A 17,010-nucleotide genomic window follows, 5' to 3' on the forward strand; every position below is an offset into this window, starting at 1 on the left:
CCTCGTCTACTTCAAGTACATCCGCATATATAGTAAACAATTGGCTTGCTACTGACAGCCCAGTTAGATTTAGTTACCTTTAGATTGATCGTTACCAGGAACATCAAATTTGCTTATTCCCCAAGGTTTGTTACATTCAATCCCCTTACTGTAGATGTCTTTCTAATGATAGGAAACCACATATTTGCACCCTATTACAGCACCTCAAAGCTTACTTTTTGTTTCCTATCTCACATCGGCGTTGCAAGATGACGCGTAAATCATGCAACACGCGCAACCGATGTGTAATACTACTATCAAAACATCACAAAGCGTCCATTCACCAGCAATGACAAGAAGGCTCCTTGAGTCCAATACAACAGCAGGCTTGTTTCAACTTAAAACACTTGTCCAATGAGGGGAAATCTTGACATTTCTCTTCCAGAGGCACGACTGGTGACGTTTCATGTTGAACATTTTCTGGCATCCCATCAAGCTTCTACAAAAAAGACAATTATAGATTCAACATGTATGTCTATCTTCCCTAGAAACTTCTCCCATAAGCAGCCAGTGTCTACGAGTGACACTAGCAAATTGCCATATTGGATAGGCAATGCTCAAAGTTTAATAGTTCAGTAACAATCATGGATGGACGCTTGTCAACAATTTTGTTACCAAAAGGGTGAAAAATGTGGCAAGTCTGAAATGAGCATCTAAAAATCTTGTAGGGGTCAGGGTTGGAAAAAACCACGGTTTATGAAAAAACCAGGTTTTTTTGGTTTAAACCGGTTTTTATCATTTTACCAAGGTTTTTGCAATTTTAAGTCTAATTAACATCACTTACTATAGCTGCATGATTGAGTATTGAACATACATATGTGGAATCATCTGTTAAAGATGGTACTGTGGGAGTTGTTATGGGAAAAAAGAGAGAAACCATATGGAAATTTTAGAATGAGTCTTAAATCAAACATGATCGATGAAATACAGAGCAGAAATCTTATCACATAAAGTGAATATTTTACATACAGCTCTATGTGTAAGTAAGAATTTTAATCCCAGTGATTAGTCGTGTGGTAGTGTAGAGCAGAGCATAATGTAGATGCATTGCTAGTGTTTGGAGCTGTGGCAGATGACTCAACTTCTATCACTTGAATATTAGCATCACTGTCTGAATTGGTGTTTTCAGCTTGACATTTTGCTACGTGAGCTTTAAGCCTATCTGCGTGACCTTGTGTTACGACAGCACACCTATTACGTTTTGCCTTAAAACCTTTGTCTTTCAAAACACAACAAACTTGATAAACTGAAGTCTAACAATCCAACGACTTTGGCTAGAGCCCAATAAATGAAATATTAGTTTGCAAACTTAAAGCTTTTGCCCAAAAGGATTTTATTGTTTTAATTTCAAATTATAAGTAATCCTTTCTCACTGGCCAGACTTGAGAAAGTATTAATTCATTATTAGAGACGATGATTGGATTAGTATATTTCACATGGTTTTGATATTTCATCAGTAAAGAGATCATCATATCACTTGATAAAACCAATTGAAAATGAAATCCACTAATTCATTGTTGTGCTAGGATTTCATGTAGTTTCAACTTGAGCTCTGCCATCAATTTACTACTGTGTCCTAAATAAACTTCCACCGCTGATAATTACATATAATTGCATTTCTACCGCACATGAACCACTAGGAGCTTAAAATATTATGTTTTTCACAAAAAATAATGAAAAAACCGTTTTTTTCCGGCTGGTTTAAACCACTCGGTTTAAACCAAGCCAACCCTGGTAGGGCTAGAAGAGTTCAGGAAAGTGTGTAAATGCTTCACAAGTCAAGAAACAAAACTGTTAAATGACATCGTAACAACTTTAATCAAAACGTAATACAAACAATTGAAAAAAACGCAAAGCATATAATAAATACCGTACTTTTCGGACTATAAACCACACCCCTATATAAACCGTACCCCTATAAAAACCGCATCTGCTTTATTTTCCAAAACACGATAATAAAACAATACATTGGCCGCACCTTTATATAGGCTGCAGAACTCAGGACGGTGCTTTTTAACGCGGCAGCTACTTTGCTATTTAAAACGGAACCATTAGGTATTGTTTCGTTTTTTTTTCACCGCTAGAGGAGCACTAACTGAAGATTCTGGTTAATACGCCCTAGCGGTGAAAGAACAAGCCACAGAATAGCCGCAGCCTCTAAATAAGCCGCATGGCTCAAAACATCGGAAAAAAGTAGCGGCTAATAGTCCGAAAAGTATAGTACATGGTTTTTCATAGACCAAAAATTTCTAAGAAATTACCTTCATTGCTTCATTACTTACTCAGATAGTTGGGTCACAGTAAGTTATCTATTCTCATTATTATCCCTCAAATGTCGTTATGGAAGAACAATCAATGGAAAGGAGGATGTTAAACTACACGTATATAAAATAGACATGTAATCCTACCAATATTTTAAGATACTAGCAATTTTGAAAAACAGTCTGCAACAAGTTTAGAACACAAGGGTTGGCATTGTTGTTATTAAATAATTCCTTTCCATCAAAGAAACCAATGAATGCTGGTACAGGCAAAATGTTCATTTGTCTTCTTGAAACGGACTTTCTAAGCGAATGTGCAGACAAATCTACCAGACATTTCTACCTCCTAATCTACAGCTTTGAGTTTTTGGAAAACTACCTTTTTAAAATCAACAAATCTCCACTAATACAAGAGATTTTGAGTAACACAAAACATATAATATAATAATATATATAATATAGCCCATGGACTATGGAACACAAAACATATAATATAGCCCATGAACTATGGACTATAGCTACAGGAGTGACAAAACTGCCTATGTAAACATATAATATAGCCCATGAACTATGGAACAAAAATGCAGGAGTGACAAAACTACCTGCGCACATGTAAATGGCTAATGGGAATCGAATTAACTATCACAAATTTTTGTAGAATGTTTAAGCTAAAACAAATTATTTTAAAGAGTTGCCGTGATAGCAATAGGGCAATTCTTACATTGGGTAGACATTGGTCAACGCCTTGCCTCTAGCCTCCATTAGGTCAGCCATACATGTGTAGAAGCACTACCCACAAGTAGTTATCCCACTTCTAATCTAAAATATATAAACTACAATAGTTAAGAACCCACATGTTGATATATTTGTTGGTGGTAGACTGCGAATAACAAATCTAAAGATTGTATTTTAAAAAGATGCGTGAAACTTATTATTTGAAAAATATTTCATAAATAACAAGCCACATGTTCTAGCTAAATCCTTTCTGTACAGAAAATACTAAAGTTGCCCCGATTCTAATATCTGAATCGGTATCGGCCGATCTTTTATTAAAAAATCGGAAACTTTAGATACTTTTTACAGGTCAACTATTTAGCAGAAAGCCGTATTTTAGCTTGCTACACTAACAGCAAATTATCAGCTGCAAGTTCCTTCTTTTTCCTAATGAATTCCGAGCCTGTCACACAGCCTATTTCCTGTCTATAGCCTAATAAACATCCACACAGCTGAGGAATATTTTGGCTTTAGTCAGGACGTAATGACAGAGTGCGGTATTGCCATATTACAGCGATATGATTTCTTGCAGCCAATCACGAACAAAAGAACAATCATGAGAAACATGAATGCGGTGTAATGTTTCTATTTACTAGCATTACGAAAGTAATTTGAGCAGCCGATGCATAAACCCATAAAGTTATCTATCTGTCTCTTGATCCTAACTATATGATGTATCGTTTGTATCGCATAAATTAACCTCGGTGGCTTATCGGTATTTAGCCTGTCCTCCGTCATCTGTGGCAAGTGATCCTTCAGTACTACTGGCTACATCGATAGTGATAGAAGATAAAGACGTCTCACTGAGATAATTGAATCACTAACGGTAATTAAACGAAACATTTATTTGCTCTAAACAGTACAGGCGCAGCAGTTCGTTCAGCAGTAGAAGACAGACTTAATTATCACAGATAAAGCTGTACCACTAACAGTAATTACCATTATTAATAATAGAATTCAAGAACCATGGACTGTTTTGTTACTAGATGCACGGTATGGCAGTATATGAATGTATATACATGTATGTCTTTTTTCCATAAATACAAACAAATAATACATAAAAATTTTATATTTTTTTTGCATTATATTTATATTAGCATAATAAAATTAACAATTATCTACGCAACCCAAAAGATCTGAATCGGTATCTGAATCGGATTATTTTTCAATCAGAATCGGTATATCGAATCGGTATCTGAATCGGCTAGTGAAATTAGAATCGGGGCATATCTAGAAAATACTTCCGACTGTGTAGGTAGTTTATGCATAAACAAAGGGTGTACAGGTGATGCATACAGTAATTATACTTAATAGTAAAAACAAACAGCGTAGTTCAACATATTGAAGTGTCTGTGTGTCCAGAAAAGAAAAACGCACGCAAGAAAATTACTTAAGCACACATTGCCAACAAGACTATTGCAATCAATATAAAGCTGTCGTAGGCACAGCGACCGGTACAGTATGAATTACGCAGAAATAAACTAAACACCTTAATTTAAATGTTAGAAAGGTAAATATTGTATGTTGATCAAAAATAAATTTTCTGGGCAACTCTTTTTATTACCCGGGCATTCATATAGTCGTTACTATAATAAGAGAAGTGTCCATCTGTCCATACCCACGCTGAGAGTATATTAAAAAGATTGCAAGAAGATGGGCATCGAACTCATGTATTTGGATTCCCAGCCAGGCAGGCCACCATTTCACCACTCGACCATTTTTTCACATGGAAAGAATTTACCCCGTTTAAAGAATAATTATGCACATAGTTATTACGCCTGATGAGATCTCTCACAGCGTACGAGGACTGCCGGCATACTACCGTATATCCCCGCATATAAGCCAATCTCGCATATAAGCAGACCACTATGAAATCAGGTAATTTATATGAACTCGCATACATGTATACGCCGACCCTACAAATTGTAATACGCTGTGCTTATTTATCAAGGCAAAAGGTTGTGGAAATGGAGCGGTTTTAGCAAGCTTAGTATAAAACGCTTCTGATTATTGAGTAGTTGTATAATTAGAGTATCGTGTCTCCACATAATCGAAAGGAAACAATCATCTGTTTGCATTGAGCCAATGGAAAAGAGTTTCGCTTTTCAAAGGCACATTTTTATAGCTGTTTGTTCTTCGTGATGATTAGAAGCATTATAGCTACAGAGGTTTCATAACTTCTAGATCTACCAACTTCTTATGATTATCTATAAAGTAATAATAGTAGTGACAGTGAGTATTTATTGTTAAAAGTAATAATAATGCCGTACGCTATAGTAATAGTGGTAACGCGTCTGACTAGAAACATGCTTAACTTGTCCACTACGATAGTATGATAATGACAAAGTGTATGAACTGTTTCTGCAACACATTTGTAGCCTTATTATGGAATCAGATGATGTGAAATCCTATACTAATTAACTCAATCAAATGTCATGACAACATATATGTATGTTCCAAATATGTGTATCTACAATAATTTATTTGGCAGCAAGAGTTAATTACGGTGGTCACCATTATTGTTGTTTTATGTTTATTAATAAAGTTGAGTTAATAAAGCTTCTATTTGTAGTTGTTAAAATTAGGTTAGCATAATATCATTTTGTTTGCTATCAACCAGAGTTACACGCGTATAAGTCAGACCCGTAAGTTCTGCGAATGGAAATTACAATACTTATTATTCATATTCTAAGTAATACAAGAAAACTCCTCAGCTATGGCCAATGTTGATCATGCTACGGGCATGAAATAACTAATGTGACAAGCCCAATATTCATTAGGTGGCTGATAGAAACATTCCATTTATGATCTTGGTTAATGTGGCAAGCTAAAATACTCAAACTAGACTCAAAAGGTGACCCATAGAAAGTACGGAAGTTTCAGAGAAAAGGATCGGCTACTACCTATCCAGATACTTGACATTCATATTGGCACCGATGTCGATATCAGAACCGGGGCAACTTGCGCTATTAGCTTATGTAAAATACCTTTCTAGATTTTAGTTAAAACTACCAAAGTTTGATAACCCTCAAAATTACGATGGCAATGCGGTAGCATATATGAAGGAATGAAGCTTAGATGAACTGAAAACAAAAATGCACATTATGAGTTATCATAACGTTAAAAATAACCCCAAATTCATTGCCTTGGTTCATTTTTGTTATTAGTGAACTTGTCTGGCTTAACCCTTGACAAACACTAAATCATGAAGCACAAAAAATGCTCCGTTTGTGCTTCATGATTTATCTTTCATGATAAACAAGTTACGAAGGTACTTACCAGTTTTGTTAGGATGTGTATAGCACAACTGTTTTCATCTGCTTGGCTATCTCCAGCTCTACTAACCCAACCTCAACGACAGCGAAATAATTTTCCTAGAAAAATGGTAAGGAAATAAAATGTCTGCCAAAATGGTAGATATATATTATAACAACATTATGCAACATGTGATTACCAATACAGACAACACTTCTAAAGGACATGTGTAACAGCAAAAATCAGGCTCCTTTATGAATGCGCCTCATTTTAGTAACAGTTAATTGACAAAAACCAAACCTGGGACTTGCGCATGAGCTGGAGGTGAATTATTGAAACATTGGTTTGAAATTATACAAGTGAAATATGCTCAGCATTACAGAAAGGTCAACTCCAACATTGTTCAGACAAACAGAATTAACCTTTGCAGTCATCACTGTTAATCTGTTCTTACAGTCTCCCGGCGTACACAAAGCAAGGTACCACATCAAGTTATCAATTTTTGCTCACCTGACCGTATCCTTCTCCAACTTGCTCAACCAATCACAACACTTCAACAGACGATAGTCACTTGCAGACGATTGCTACTTGAACACAATCACTTGTTGATTAAGCTGGTCATTTCCAGAGCCAAAACCGCTCATCTATGAGCCATTCAGACGAAGTCTGAGATAGTCACAGCCATGCAAGCATTGGCAAATGCCATATCATATGGTAGTCTCCCAAGCATATCAGTTTCAGGCATGCCAATATCATATTTGTATAGCATTGCAAAGTTAGACAGACGTGCTTCAAGAGTGGACACACACATCATACACAATTTCTACACGTTTGTTATTGCTTCTTCAGCTCATCTTTCAACAGGCAATTCTAGCCATCTACGGAAATCACCAGACTGATCTGCACACTGCTGAGCAGACCAGGTTCTATAAATGATGCCCACAGCCCCAAAATTTGTTTGATCTCAATGAAAGACTGACACTTGTTAACCAATCAGAGCTTCCTTCACAGACGGAGCCCTACTAGCATTTACAACTATCTTGTAGCACTGTAATACCTTCATGAGCAATATCTTTTGACAGGATTGATCATTTTAATGGTATCGCAACAACTCTTACTAAATTTTGCTAAGGCAAAGTTATGCCATTTCTACAATTTTACCAAACTTCTTCTAGTGTATCAATATTTTGTCAATTCAATTTGTGTGATAGACTAACAGATTACTAGTATTAATAAACAAAATCCAGGTATAACGCAGTTTGTTTGATAGAAGCAGAAATTGATTCATAAAGCTATGAAATCGCCACGCCATGATCAACATACACATCAGCTCAGGTTGTCCAACCAATATGACACACTTGCTAACAAGCCACCACCCTCTTGGTACATTTTATCGATGTCCAAGCAAACAACTCAATACACCTTGCAAGCAACTTGTGAGCTACAGACTGAAAGAGAGACAGAATGTCCACACATCTTCAGACCAATTAGAGAACCTGCCCACCTTGTTGAAAACCTAATGAAACATCATAAACCCAAATATTTGGATTTACGCAGGACACATACCGGTTTTTTAGCTGAATACAGCAATATACACTTTCATAGAAGAAATTGCATTATAAACAATTTACAAATAAAGCTTTAACGATGTTTGACTTTTTTAAACTATTGCTATTTGGCAACAGAGCATGAAAAACACAACTAAATAAATTTGGCTTGGTAACTAATCTGCTGCATACTGACTTGTGCAAGTTTTCGGGTCAAATGGAAACGCTTCAGCGTAAAGGAACTACAATACATTGCATTCACGGTGGCTGGAGTAGAGAGAGTGTGGTAAAAAGAATGAGTGTTTAACCTTGTTAATGCTGTGCCACCATCCATACAAACCACAAATAGTACATACAATCATATACCCTGCTACAACACAGATGGATTCTAGCCAGTTAATAGCAACCTTACAAACACCAGTTCACTTGCTCTTCGGCCAACAACATTTATTCATCATGATACTATTATACAGGATACTGAATTACGGGTTGAGTACGCACAATAAAAAGGTGATATACATATAAGCACACACGACTGTCCACATGTCACTTATACACAGTCTCCCGCGGGTACACACCCACTCACTTCGTTCGTCCAAATCTACACGATATATACAAAGGCCTGAAGAGGACCAGTCAGCATGCTGGTTGACAAGGTCAGTTTTGGTTCCACGACGAGTTCGAGTTTGATTGGCTCTGACCCTGGTTCCAGCCTGCAGCATTCGTTCCTTTTATGTCTTGTTTACTGTCGATGGGAGTTGGACTGCCCCAACTACTGTTCCCATTCGATACCTGGCCTTGGCCAGAGTAGCCACCACCACCTCCACTACCACCGTAACCGCTTGGATTGTTGTATCCCCCGTAGTTGAAGTTACCACCACCCTGGGGTGGCTGCTGCTGTTGGTTACCATATCCACCTTGGTTACCGCCCATCCCACCCATCATGTTGGGCATTCCAAACATACCCTGACTTGCCAGAGCTGCAAACATTGCCTGATTCATGGGAAAATTACCCATGTTGAAACCTGGCATCTGATTGGGCATATTACCTCCTGGACCCTGCTGATTCATGCCCTGGTTGCCCATTGGATTTCCCCCTCTGTTAGGCGAATTGGACCTGCCTCGGCCATAACGGTTCCTCCCAAAATCATCTCCACCTCCTCGATGTCCTCCTTTGTTGAAGTTCTCCTTTGGATCAGCAGCGCTGAAGGATAAAGTCAGTACATAAACAGTACAGAAACGCTTAACCATCCTAGGAACTCAAGCTAATCAGGACTATACCATGCGCGTGACATTGATTACATACCTGATGTGAACGCTGGCATTATTGATGAGGTGATCTTGCCCACACAGACTCGCAGCCACGATTGGGTTAGAGAAAGTTACAAAGGCAAAAGCTCGGAATGGCTTTGGTATATATACATCCACAACCTGACAGACAACATGAAATGACAGGTAAACAACAAAAGATACAGATCTCATTCCAGACATGACTTGTAAAAAACATTTGATAACAATCAATAATTTTTATGAGGAAAAACTGAAATTAATGGTATGGCTTGTGATGAAAAGGAAGTCAGTTATGTTTGCTTTTTCGGCAGTATAATGATATGCACTATGATCATAGCTTTGGCTCGATATGCGGCTACATTAGCATGTAGCATTTAGAATCACAACCTTTCGAAAAACGCAAACATAAAACGCCCATGTAAATAGCATAACTCCATTCCTATTAGCAGCGAAGCGACATACTTGCAGTGAAATACTTGTACCTCATTGGCAATGTCTAAACATGATACACTGGCCAATCAGAGATAGTGCCAGCTAACTACCAGAGACATTTTTAAGACTTAACAAAAATGACTCAATTTAATTCTCACCAAAAAATTAACAATTTAACTCCTGATTCTTTTGCATCATAGGTTGTGTAAGAATATATTCAATTCACAATTCATCACAAAACACCACAATTCCATTCACAATTCTTTGGATATCCTAACTTCAATGACTTGGTTCAATTCTCCCAACTAAACCAAATCATTTCTTACTAAAAAATTGACTTACAACAATATATAAAAATAATAATAGTCCACAATTGCTAATTTAGCTAGACGCTTTAGCTCAGCCTATTGACTGTACAGGAAATATCAACTCATTCACTAGGGATTTCGTTGCTTTTTCAAATGGAATAAAGCCATATCTACCATTTCTTGCTGGCATACACTCAAGGTTTTTGTTGAAAAAGCAGAGTTTTATCGTATAACTTCAATTGAAAGTTTTTTAGATTAAGGAAATAATTTTGCAGAACAATCAATGCATATGAAAAACAAATGGAATACTTAATCATTCTGTAGTTTAGCGAAATCAGCTGCAAAAGAAAAACCCTAGCACTTTTCCAGTTTGACCAAAACACATTTAATATAAAGATGTAGCAGTACAAAATATCTTTGGCTTAATGTTGAACGTAGCTAGCTCGTTTATGTGGCAAGTGGTAACCTAACTTCTTAAATTTATTGCAGCAACGTTTGTGGTGGATCTGTGATCCGTGTTTTAGTATAGGTACAAAGGGGAGTTATTATAAAGGCTTTTATAGGTTATAGCTTAGTATAAGTACAAAGGGGAGTTATTATAAAGGCTTTTATAGGTTATAGCTTAGTATAGGTACAAAGGGGAGTTATTATAAAGGCTTTTATAGGTTATAGCTTAGTATAGGTACAAAGGGGAGTTATTATAAAGGCTTTTATAGGTTATAGCTTAGTATAGGTACAAAGGGGAGTTATTATAAAGGCTCTTATAGGTTATAGCTTAGTATAGGTACAAAGGGGAGTTATTATAAAGGCTTTTATAGGTTATAGCTTAGTATAGGTACAAAGGGGAGTTATTATAAAGGCTTTTATAGGTTATAGCTTAGTATAGGTACAAAGGGGAGTTATTATAAAGGCTTTTATAGGTTATAGCTTAGTATAGGTACAAAGGGGAGTTATTATAAAGGCTCTTATAGGTTATAGCTTAGTATAGGTACAAAGGGGAGTTATTATAAAGGCTTTTATAGGTTATAGCTTAGTATAGGTACAAAGGGGAGTTATTATAAAGGCTCTTATAGGTTATAGCTTAGTATAGGTACAAAGGGGAGTTATTATAAAGGCTTTTATAGGTTATAGCTTAATATAGGTACAAAGGGGAGTTATTATAAAGGCTTTTATAGGTTATAGCTTAGTATAGGTACAAAGGGGAGTTATTATAAAGGCTTTTCGGCAGAATGAAAGATATTCGAGAGGAATTATAAACCTGATAAATAGGCTTAGTGACTGTGTGGAGGAAAACCATAGAGCTAAACTATATTGGTTCATAGTACATATTATTGACCAATAAAATATACACAATGATATCGAGGTCTTGCGAGAACGGGTGCGGCTGGCAACATGAAACTGCATTGACATTTTCATCAAGTAACAAATTAGGTTACTTAGGATATCACTGTTCGTGATTGTGTCCAATTTTGTGTACATTCATCTTCAACTAAAAATACTAACCTCTCCAAATTTAGTGAAATAGTCACGCAAATCCTCCTGTGTGACTTCCTCTGTACACCGACCAACAAATATCTTTCGGTTAAGGAGCTCATTATCTGCGCTGTTCTGAAATGGAACAAACATATATTGCTACAGTTATAATAGAAGCAGGGAAACTGGGGATCATTGGCAACCGCATTAAACCAATACATCACTTGGTGCAAATTGGAAGATTTTGAAGAGTTGGAAGAAAAGCGTATCAACCATAGCAATATGAATAAGAAATAAAATTATAACTGTGAAACTTGGTCAACGGCTGGGCCAAAGTCAGCATGGCCGATACGAAATAAATATGACCACAGCTCACTACATTAAGGAAAAGTTGTTGGTCACATTTCAATAGGATCCAAGGTAGGAAATGTTAAGTACTTGTAATGCTTGCTCACCCTGTTCTGGTTGGAGTTGGGTAGTTTCACCTCGCACCACCTGCCACAGATCATATGCCGCTGAGACAGAACTTTAATCTGCGACTCGTAATCCCCCATCCTCACAAAGCCAAAACCCTTTGACTTGTTCGTCTTGTGGTCTCTCTTTATCTACATACATGCATATACTTTTGTTAAAACTTTATCACTGATTACGATTGCAACTGATCATGGGACTTGACCGTCAGCAGAAAATCAGGGCAAAACCAACATGGTTAACAATCTGCCAACCAACATGGTTAACAACCTGCCTAAAAAGTGGTCATATATATCCAAGTAAAGAAACTAAACAGCGAATACTTTTCATGACAGCTCTGTAGAAGCAACATATTCAAAGGAATTATTTAGTCACCTGGTCAAAATTTAAAAACCCTCACCTGTGTCATAAGCACCTGCCCAAACTTTTCAAAATACTCTGTAATGTCGGAATCATTAGCTGTATAGGCAAGACCAAGGATGACAAGGTCGTGAGTCTTTTGAGTTTCCGTGATCTCCATTGCAGGCTTCTTCATCTTTGCAGTGCTGCCTGATGACTCAAACACGTGCTCACCTTTCCTTTTCCCCTCTGCAGCAAGCATATATTTTATGCTACCCCAAAATAACTCGACTTTGTATAACATGCCCTTTAACACCATAACTTATGAAAACCAAATGATTAACCTCTAGTGAACATGAATGCTATTGAATTTACGATCAGGTCAGTGAATTGGGACAGATAAATTAGCCAATCCTACTGACCTGCATTAGAGTTGTGTCCCTTTGGATACACAACTACAAAAACAATGGTAGAAGGCCACATTTCTTCTGGAGATTGAAGTTTGGAATCAACAACTCTGAGACCACGGAAGTTTCCTGTGCTCTCATTTCTGGAAATTTTTTAAAAACTACATCAAAAATAACTACAAGATAGCCTATCAATTGCACCAGGAGAAATAACATGAATTATGAATCAGCCTGAATTACATGAACAATAAAACAGCAACATGAATGTTTATGTGCTTGTAACCATAAAACATACAACCCTGTAAAAGAAATCACTAGATATGCTTAAATATATATGTACATAAGGATGGGCCAGACAGGAAGAGGTGACAATAAGATATGGTACAAGTTTAATTTAAACTAAGTAAACTTGAAGACAACAGTATGCTGCAACATAATTTTAGCATAACAAATTAACCAGCTGATTACTTAAAAAACCAACAATATGCTTCAGTATGCTATTAGAGCCTAAGCTGCTGAAATAGCACAAATAGCTGCTGCCACAAGGGATTAATTTATTATTAGTCCGACATTTGAAATTTTGTATTCTATAATATTTTACTTTCTCATTTATGAGTTCTTTAAAACTTTGATGCTGGGCTAAAAGTCAATCAAACTTGAACCTATATTCTTAACTTGATTAAAATACTATGAAACTGGCAAAAAATATGAAATGACAATTAAAAAAGACTTACATTAGCCTACATACACTCGTCCAAGTCAATATTCAACACAAGGTTCCACTTTCACTAAATTAGTGAACATAGTTTACCAGAATACGCTACCTGTATTTTAAACCTGTAGCGCCAGGAAACTGGGCTGTCAGTGTAGTCAGTTCTAGGGTTCCGTCAGACTCCGCTGGAATTTCAACAGGATCATCCTCTTCTTCTTCAACAACCTAAAACAACCGCAAATCGTTATGGCATGACATAACAGGCGTTTTAAGGAAGATATTCCTTCGAACGCAACTCGATAATCTTCGTAATTAAAAACCTCACATTACATACCCACTAATAAATGTGTATACCGGTAGCATAAGTACCGCTGGCAAGCAATGGTAGTGTACGGGAACGCATACTTGAAGCAAGAGTTATCAAGTGTGATTAAAAGAAACCGCGTGCGTCAAGCCTAAAACAGCACGGTGCCCAACAAGAAATATATAAATACAGCTAAAAAGCCACGTAAGCAGACGTTGTACAACAAATGCAAATAAACGAACAGATTTACACAAAACAAACCTGGATGTACTGCTCCATTTCTTCAAAAGTTAAATAGCGTAAAGATGGCGAGGGAACAATCAACAACGGTCGACAAAGAAAGCCTTAAATCATTAAAAATATTTGCAATTTTTAAAATTTACTATTTTGTTTTTTTTAACAAAAAAATATATTTACCTTTACATTTAATTATTGCTTACAATGACTTAAATGAAAACCTAGTGTTTGTTTGCGACTACAAATTTGCAAAAAGCGTAGTGGGCGTACGCGACAAAACAATTCTAGATTGGCGATGAAGCCGTAGTTTCGTTTTCGGCACTGCCTCGAGAATACTTTGTAACGCTATTTTTTTATTACATTACTTATTGTGATAATCGACATTCATGACAAAAAACACATTTCAAGACTTATCACACACTAATCTAGATATGAAGCTAAAATATAATATGAAGGATAGAACATAAGCAATTGAATGTGAGAAATATATTGTGCTGTTTCCGTGACTAGTAACAAAAACGAACATAAAACAAATACAATATTTGATGAGCATTTACAAGCGGTTACAGTATTAGCAGGTATGGTAATAATATCATATAATTTGTCCAAAAGAACATGGTATTGGTGTTGTTGTTGTTGGATGGCATACAGAGAGTTAGGGCTATGAAAATTGGCAAAGAAGATGAAGTTTAAGGTTAGTTTTTAAAGAGTTAAGGGTCAGGGTTCGTAATTTTCTGGGAAGAGAGTTGAAGTTTCTCAAAATGTTTAGGTTTAATTGGTTGTGATGTGAGGAGCTGGGAAGCTTGGGCCGATTTTTGGTCGTATGTAGATTTATTAAGTGTTCAAAAGGATTATAGTCCGAACCTCGACGGGTTTGAAGCTTGACGAGTTTGTATATCGACAACGGTTGATCCCAATCTCGAAACGAGTTGGTCAGAAACACCATACAATATTAACCATACTGATTAATATAATAGGTTCAATAATAGAATAAGTTAAATTTTAATCGTTATTGTTTTAGTTTTGATTAATTACAGGATCAGATGTCAGGTATAAACAAGTATTTATTAGGATTTATTTATGTAAGTTATAACACAAGCAGCATCCGCCATTGAGGTTGTCTCACGGTCTACCGGAAGTCACGATATAACCTCTAAACTAATAACTAAACTAAATCTATAACATCTCCCTTCACTACCAAAATGTTTAAACCATAAACCATTTCCAGAGATAAAAGGTAGAACCCAAACTTGTAAATGTGATTGTTAAACAATATAATATCCAACAAGTAAACTACAACTACTAACTACCAAGAAAAACTATAATCTCTAAGTAAAACACGGGATCCCACCCAAGCACCCGGAACCCCACCCAAGAGCATGAGGTATCAGCCGACCACGGCTCAGGACCCACTTATGAACACTCATACTGATCTAAATACGCAGGTCTTTTTAGTTCTCTGCCAAATCTAGACCGCGTTACCACCGGACTCGATGCTGGGACAATTTGCGGTGCGCTCGCGATGCTAGTCGACAGTTTATCAGAACCCCCTGGTTCGCTTGTGCGGACTCTGTTTGGATCTCACCTTGTATCCATGTATCCTTTGCAGTTCTGAAATATACTTGCTGCTTTGATCTAAACATTTATTTTTCAGGCCCAGCTTTTCTATCATGGTAATACTTATCCTTTGCTTTGCGTTCGCCTAGTGCTAATCTGATATCACCTAACTCGTATGTCTGAACTTGATACCTACTTTCTGGGAGGGGCAGACCATCCCGCAGAGAGCGCCCCTGCAGCAGCTGGGCAGGGGTAGGCAAGCCCTCTGCAACCGGCGTGTTGCGGAGAGTGGTCAACCCTTCCCACCAGTCAACATATCGACCCATCATCGACTTTACCGTTTTAATAGTTCGCTCAACTTGGCCGTTCCCTGAGGGATGAAGCGGCGAACTGATGACATGCTTAATTTCTTTTGAATTACAGTATTCTCTAAAATATGAAGACGAGAACTGAGGACCGTTATCTGATACCAGTACTTGCGGAGTCCCAAAATCTGAAAACACTTGTGATAGTGCTTGTGCCACAGTTTTAGCAGTTGTGGTCGCTAATTCTTTTATCGCCGGCCATTTGGAAAGATAGTCTACTACCATAAGGTACTCCTTACCTTTGAAACTAAACAAATCGACACCAACTTTCTGAAATGGGAAATCTGGTATTGGTACCGGAATCAGTGGTTCTTTCTTACCTTTTCTTTCCACTGTACGACAAGGCTCACAAGCCATGCATTTGTCTTCTATCCGCCGTCTTAAGCCAGGCCAAAAGACAGCTGTCTGAGCGCGTTGTAATGTTTTAGTTATACCCTGATGAGCAGAATGTAATGTATCTAAAACCTCATTTCTCAATGTTACCGGAATTGCTAGTCTGCTGCCGTAAAATACAATACCCCCTACTTCAACTAGGTTATTTCTCAGACTCCAGTAGGGTAAAGCTCGACTTGGGCACGCTCGTCTGGCAGTTGGCCACCCTTCCCTGATGAACTGCAGCACTACAGTCAGTTCTTCATCATTCCTCGTAGCCAGGGCATACTTACACATAGTCTCTTCAGATCTAATTACCACATTGCAAACCTGCATAAGCGGATCCGGTCCCAGATCTTCTACCAGCCCTGTACCTGCAGGGCACGTTCTGGAGAGAGTATCAGCTATTACCATGTCCTTACCCGGAACATAAGTCAGCGTGAATGAGTAACTTAGCAGCTCCAGTCGCATGGCGGCCAGCCTAGGGGAAAGCGTGGCTATCTCTTTTTCCATGATACCCAACAGTTTGTGGTCTGTGGCAATGGTGACATGTCTGCCCAAACAGTAATATCGGAATCGTTTGCACGCAAAAACATTAGCCAACAGCTCCTTCTCGATTTGCGAGTACCTTTGTTGGGTTTCCGTTAGAGACTTATCCACAAACTCAATGGGCCTACCATCCTGTAGGAGTACGGCTCCCAAAGAATGAGAGCTAGCATCAGCTGAGAGGGTGACTGGAGAGTTTGGATCAAAGTAAGAAAGAGTGGGAGCATCAAGGATACTCTTTTTCAATGCCTCAAAAGCCTGGGCTTGCTTAATCTCCCAGATAAATTCCTTCGACTTTTTGCTCACATCTCTCAAAGGGTA

General features: G+C 37.5%; 1 protein-coding gene across 3 annotated transcripts; it reads right to left on the reverse strand.

The window, feature by feature from the left end:
- Nucleotides 1-11: 11 nt before the first annotated feature.
- LOC137408296 (TAR DNA-binding protein 43-like) lies at nt 12-13,973 on the reverse strand. 3 transcript variants are annotated; one of them, XR_010980067.1, is made up of 11 exons: nt 13,874-13,973; nt 13,421-13,533; nt 12,612-12,739; nt 12,251-12,438; nt 11,835-11,984; nt 11,410-11,514; nt 9,183-9,307; nt 8,926-9,080; nt 6,350-6,448; nt 3,022-3,114; nt 12-478 (listed from the first exon to the last, which is right to left on the reverse strand). XR_010980067.1 is itself a non-coding variant. In XM_068094758.1 (8 exons), the coding sequence occupies exons 1-8, from the start codon at nt 13,889-13,891 to the stop codon at nt 8,534-8,536; spliced, it is 1,374 nt and encodes a 457-aa protein (XP_067950859.1). In that variant the 5' UTR covers nt 13,892-13,973; the 3' UTR covers nt 8,303-8,533. The 3 variants fall into 3 exon arrangements, 1 of the variants encoding a protein (XP_067950859.1); XR_010980066.1 differs by having other exon boundaries at nt 13-478; nt 3,022-3,119; nt 6,354-6,448; XM_068094758.1 differs by lacking the exons at nt 12-478; nt 3,022-3,114; nt 6,350-6,448 and having other exon boundaries at nt 8,303-9,080.
- Nucleotides 13,974-17,010: the final 3,037 nt, after the last annotated feature.

This window comes from Watersipora subatra, chromosome 11, assembly GCF_963576615.1.
Source record: "Watersipora subatra chromosome 11, tzWatSuba1.1, whole genome shotgun sequence".
NCBI lineage: Eukaryota > Metazoa > Bryozoa > Gymnolaemata > Cheilostomatida > Watersiporidae > Watersipora > Watersipora subatra.

Excerpts from the sequence above, each read along its gene's own strand:
- LOC137408296 (XM_068094758.1), bottom strand. Across the intron at positions 12,439-12,611 it reads GGGACACAACTCTAATGCAG|AGGGGAAAAGGAAAGGTGAG; the intron begins GTCAGTAGGATT and ends TGCTTGCTGCAG. Across the intron at positions 11,985-12,250 it reads GGCAGGTGCTTATGACACAG|ATAAAGAGAGACCACAAGAC; the intron begins GTGAGGGTTTTT and ends GCATGTATGTAG.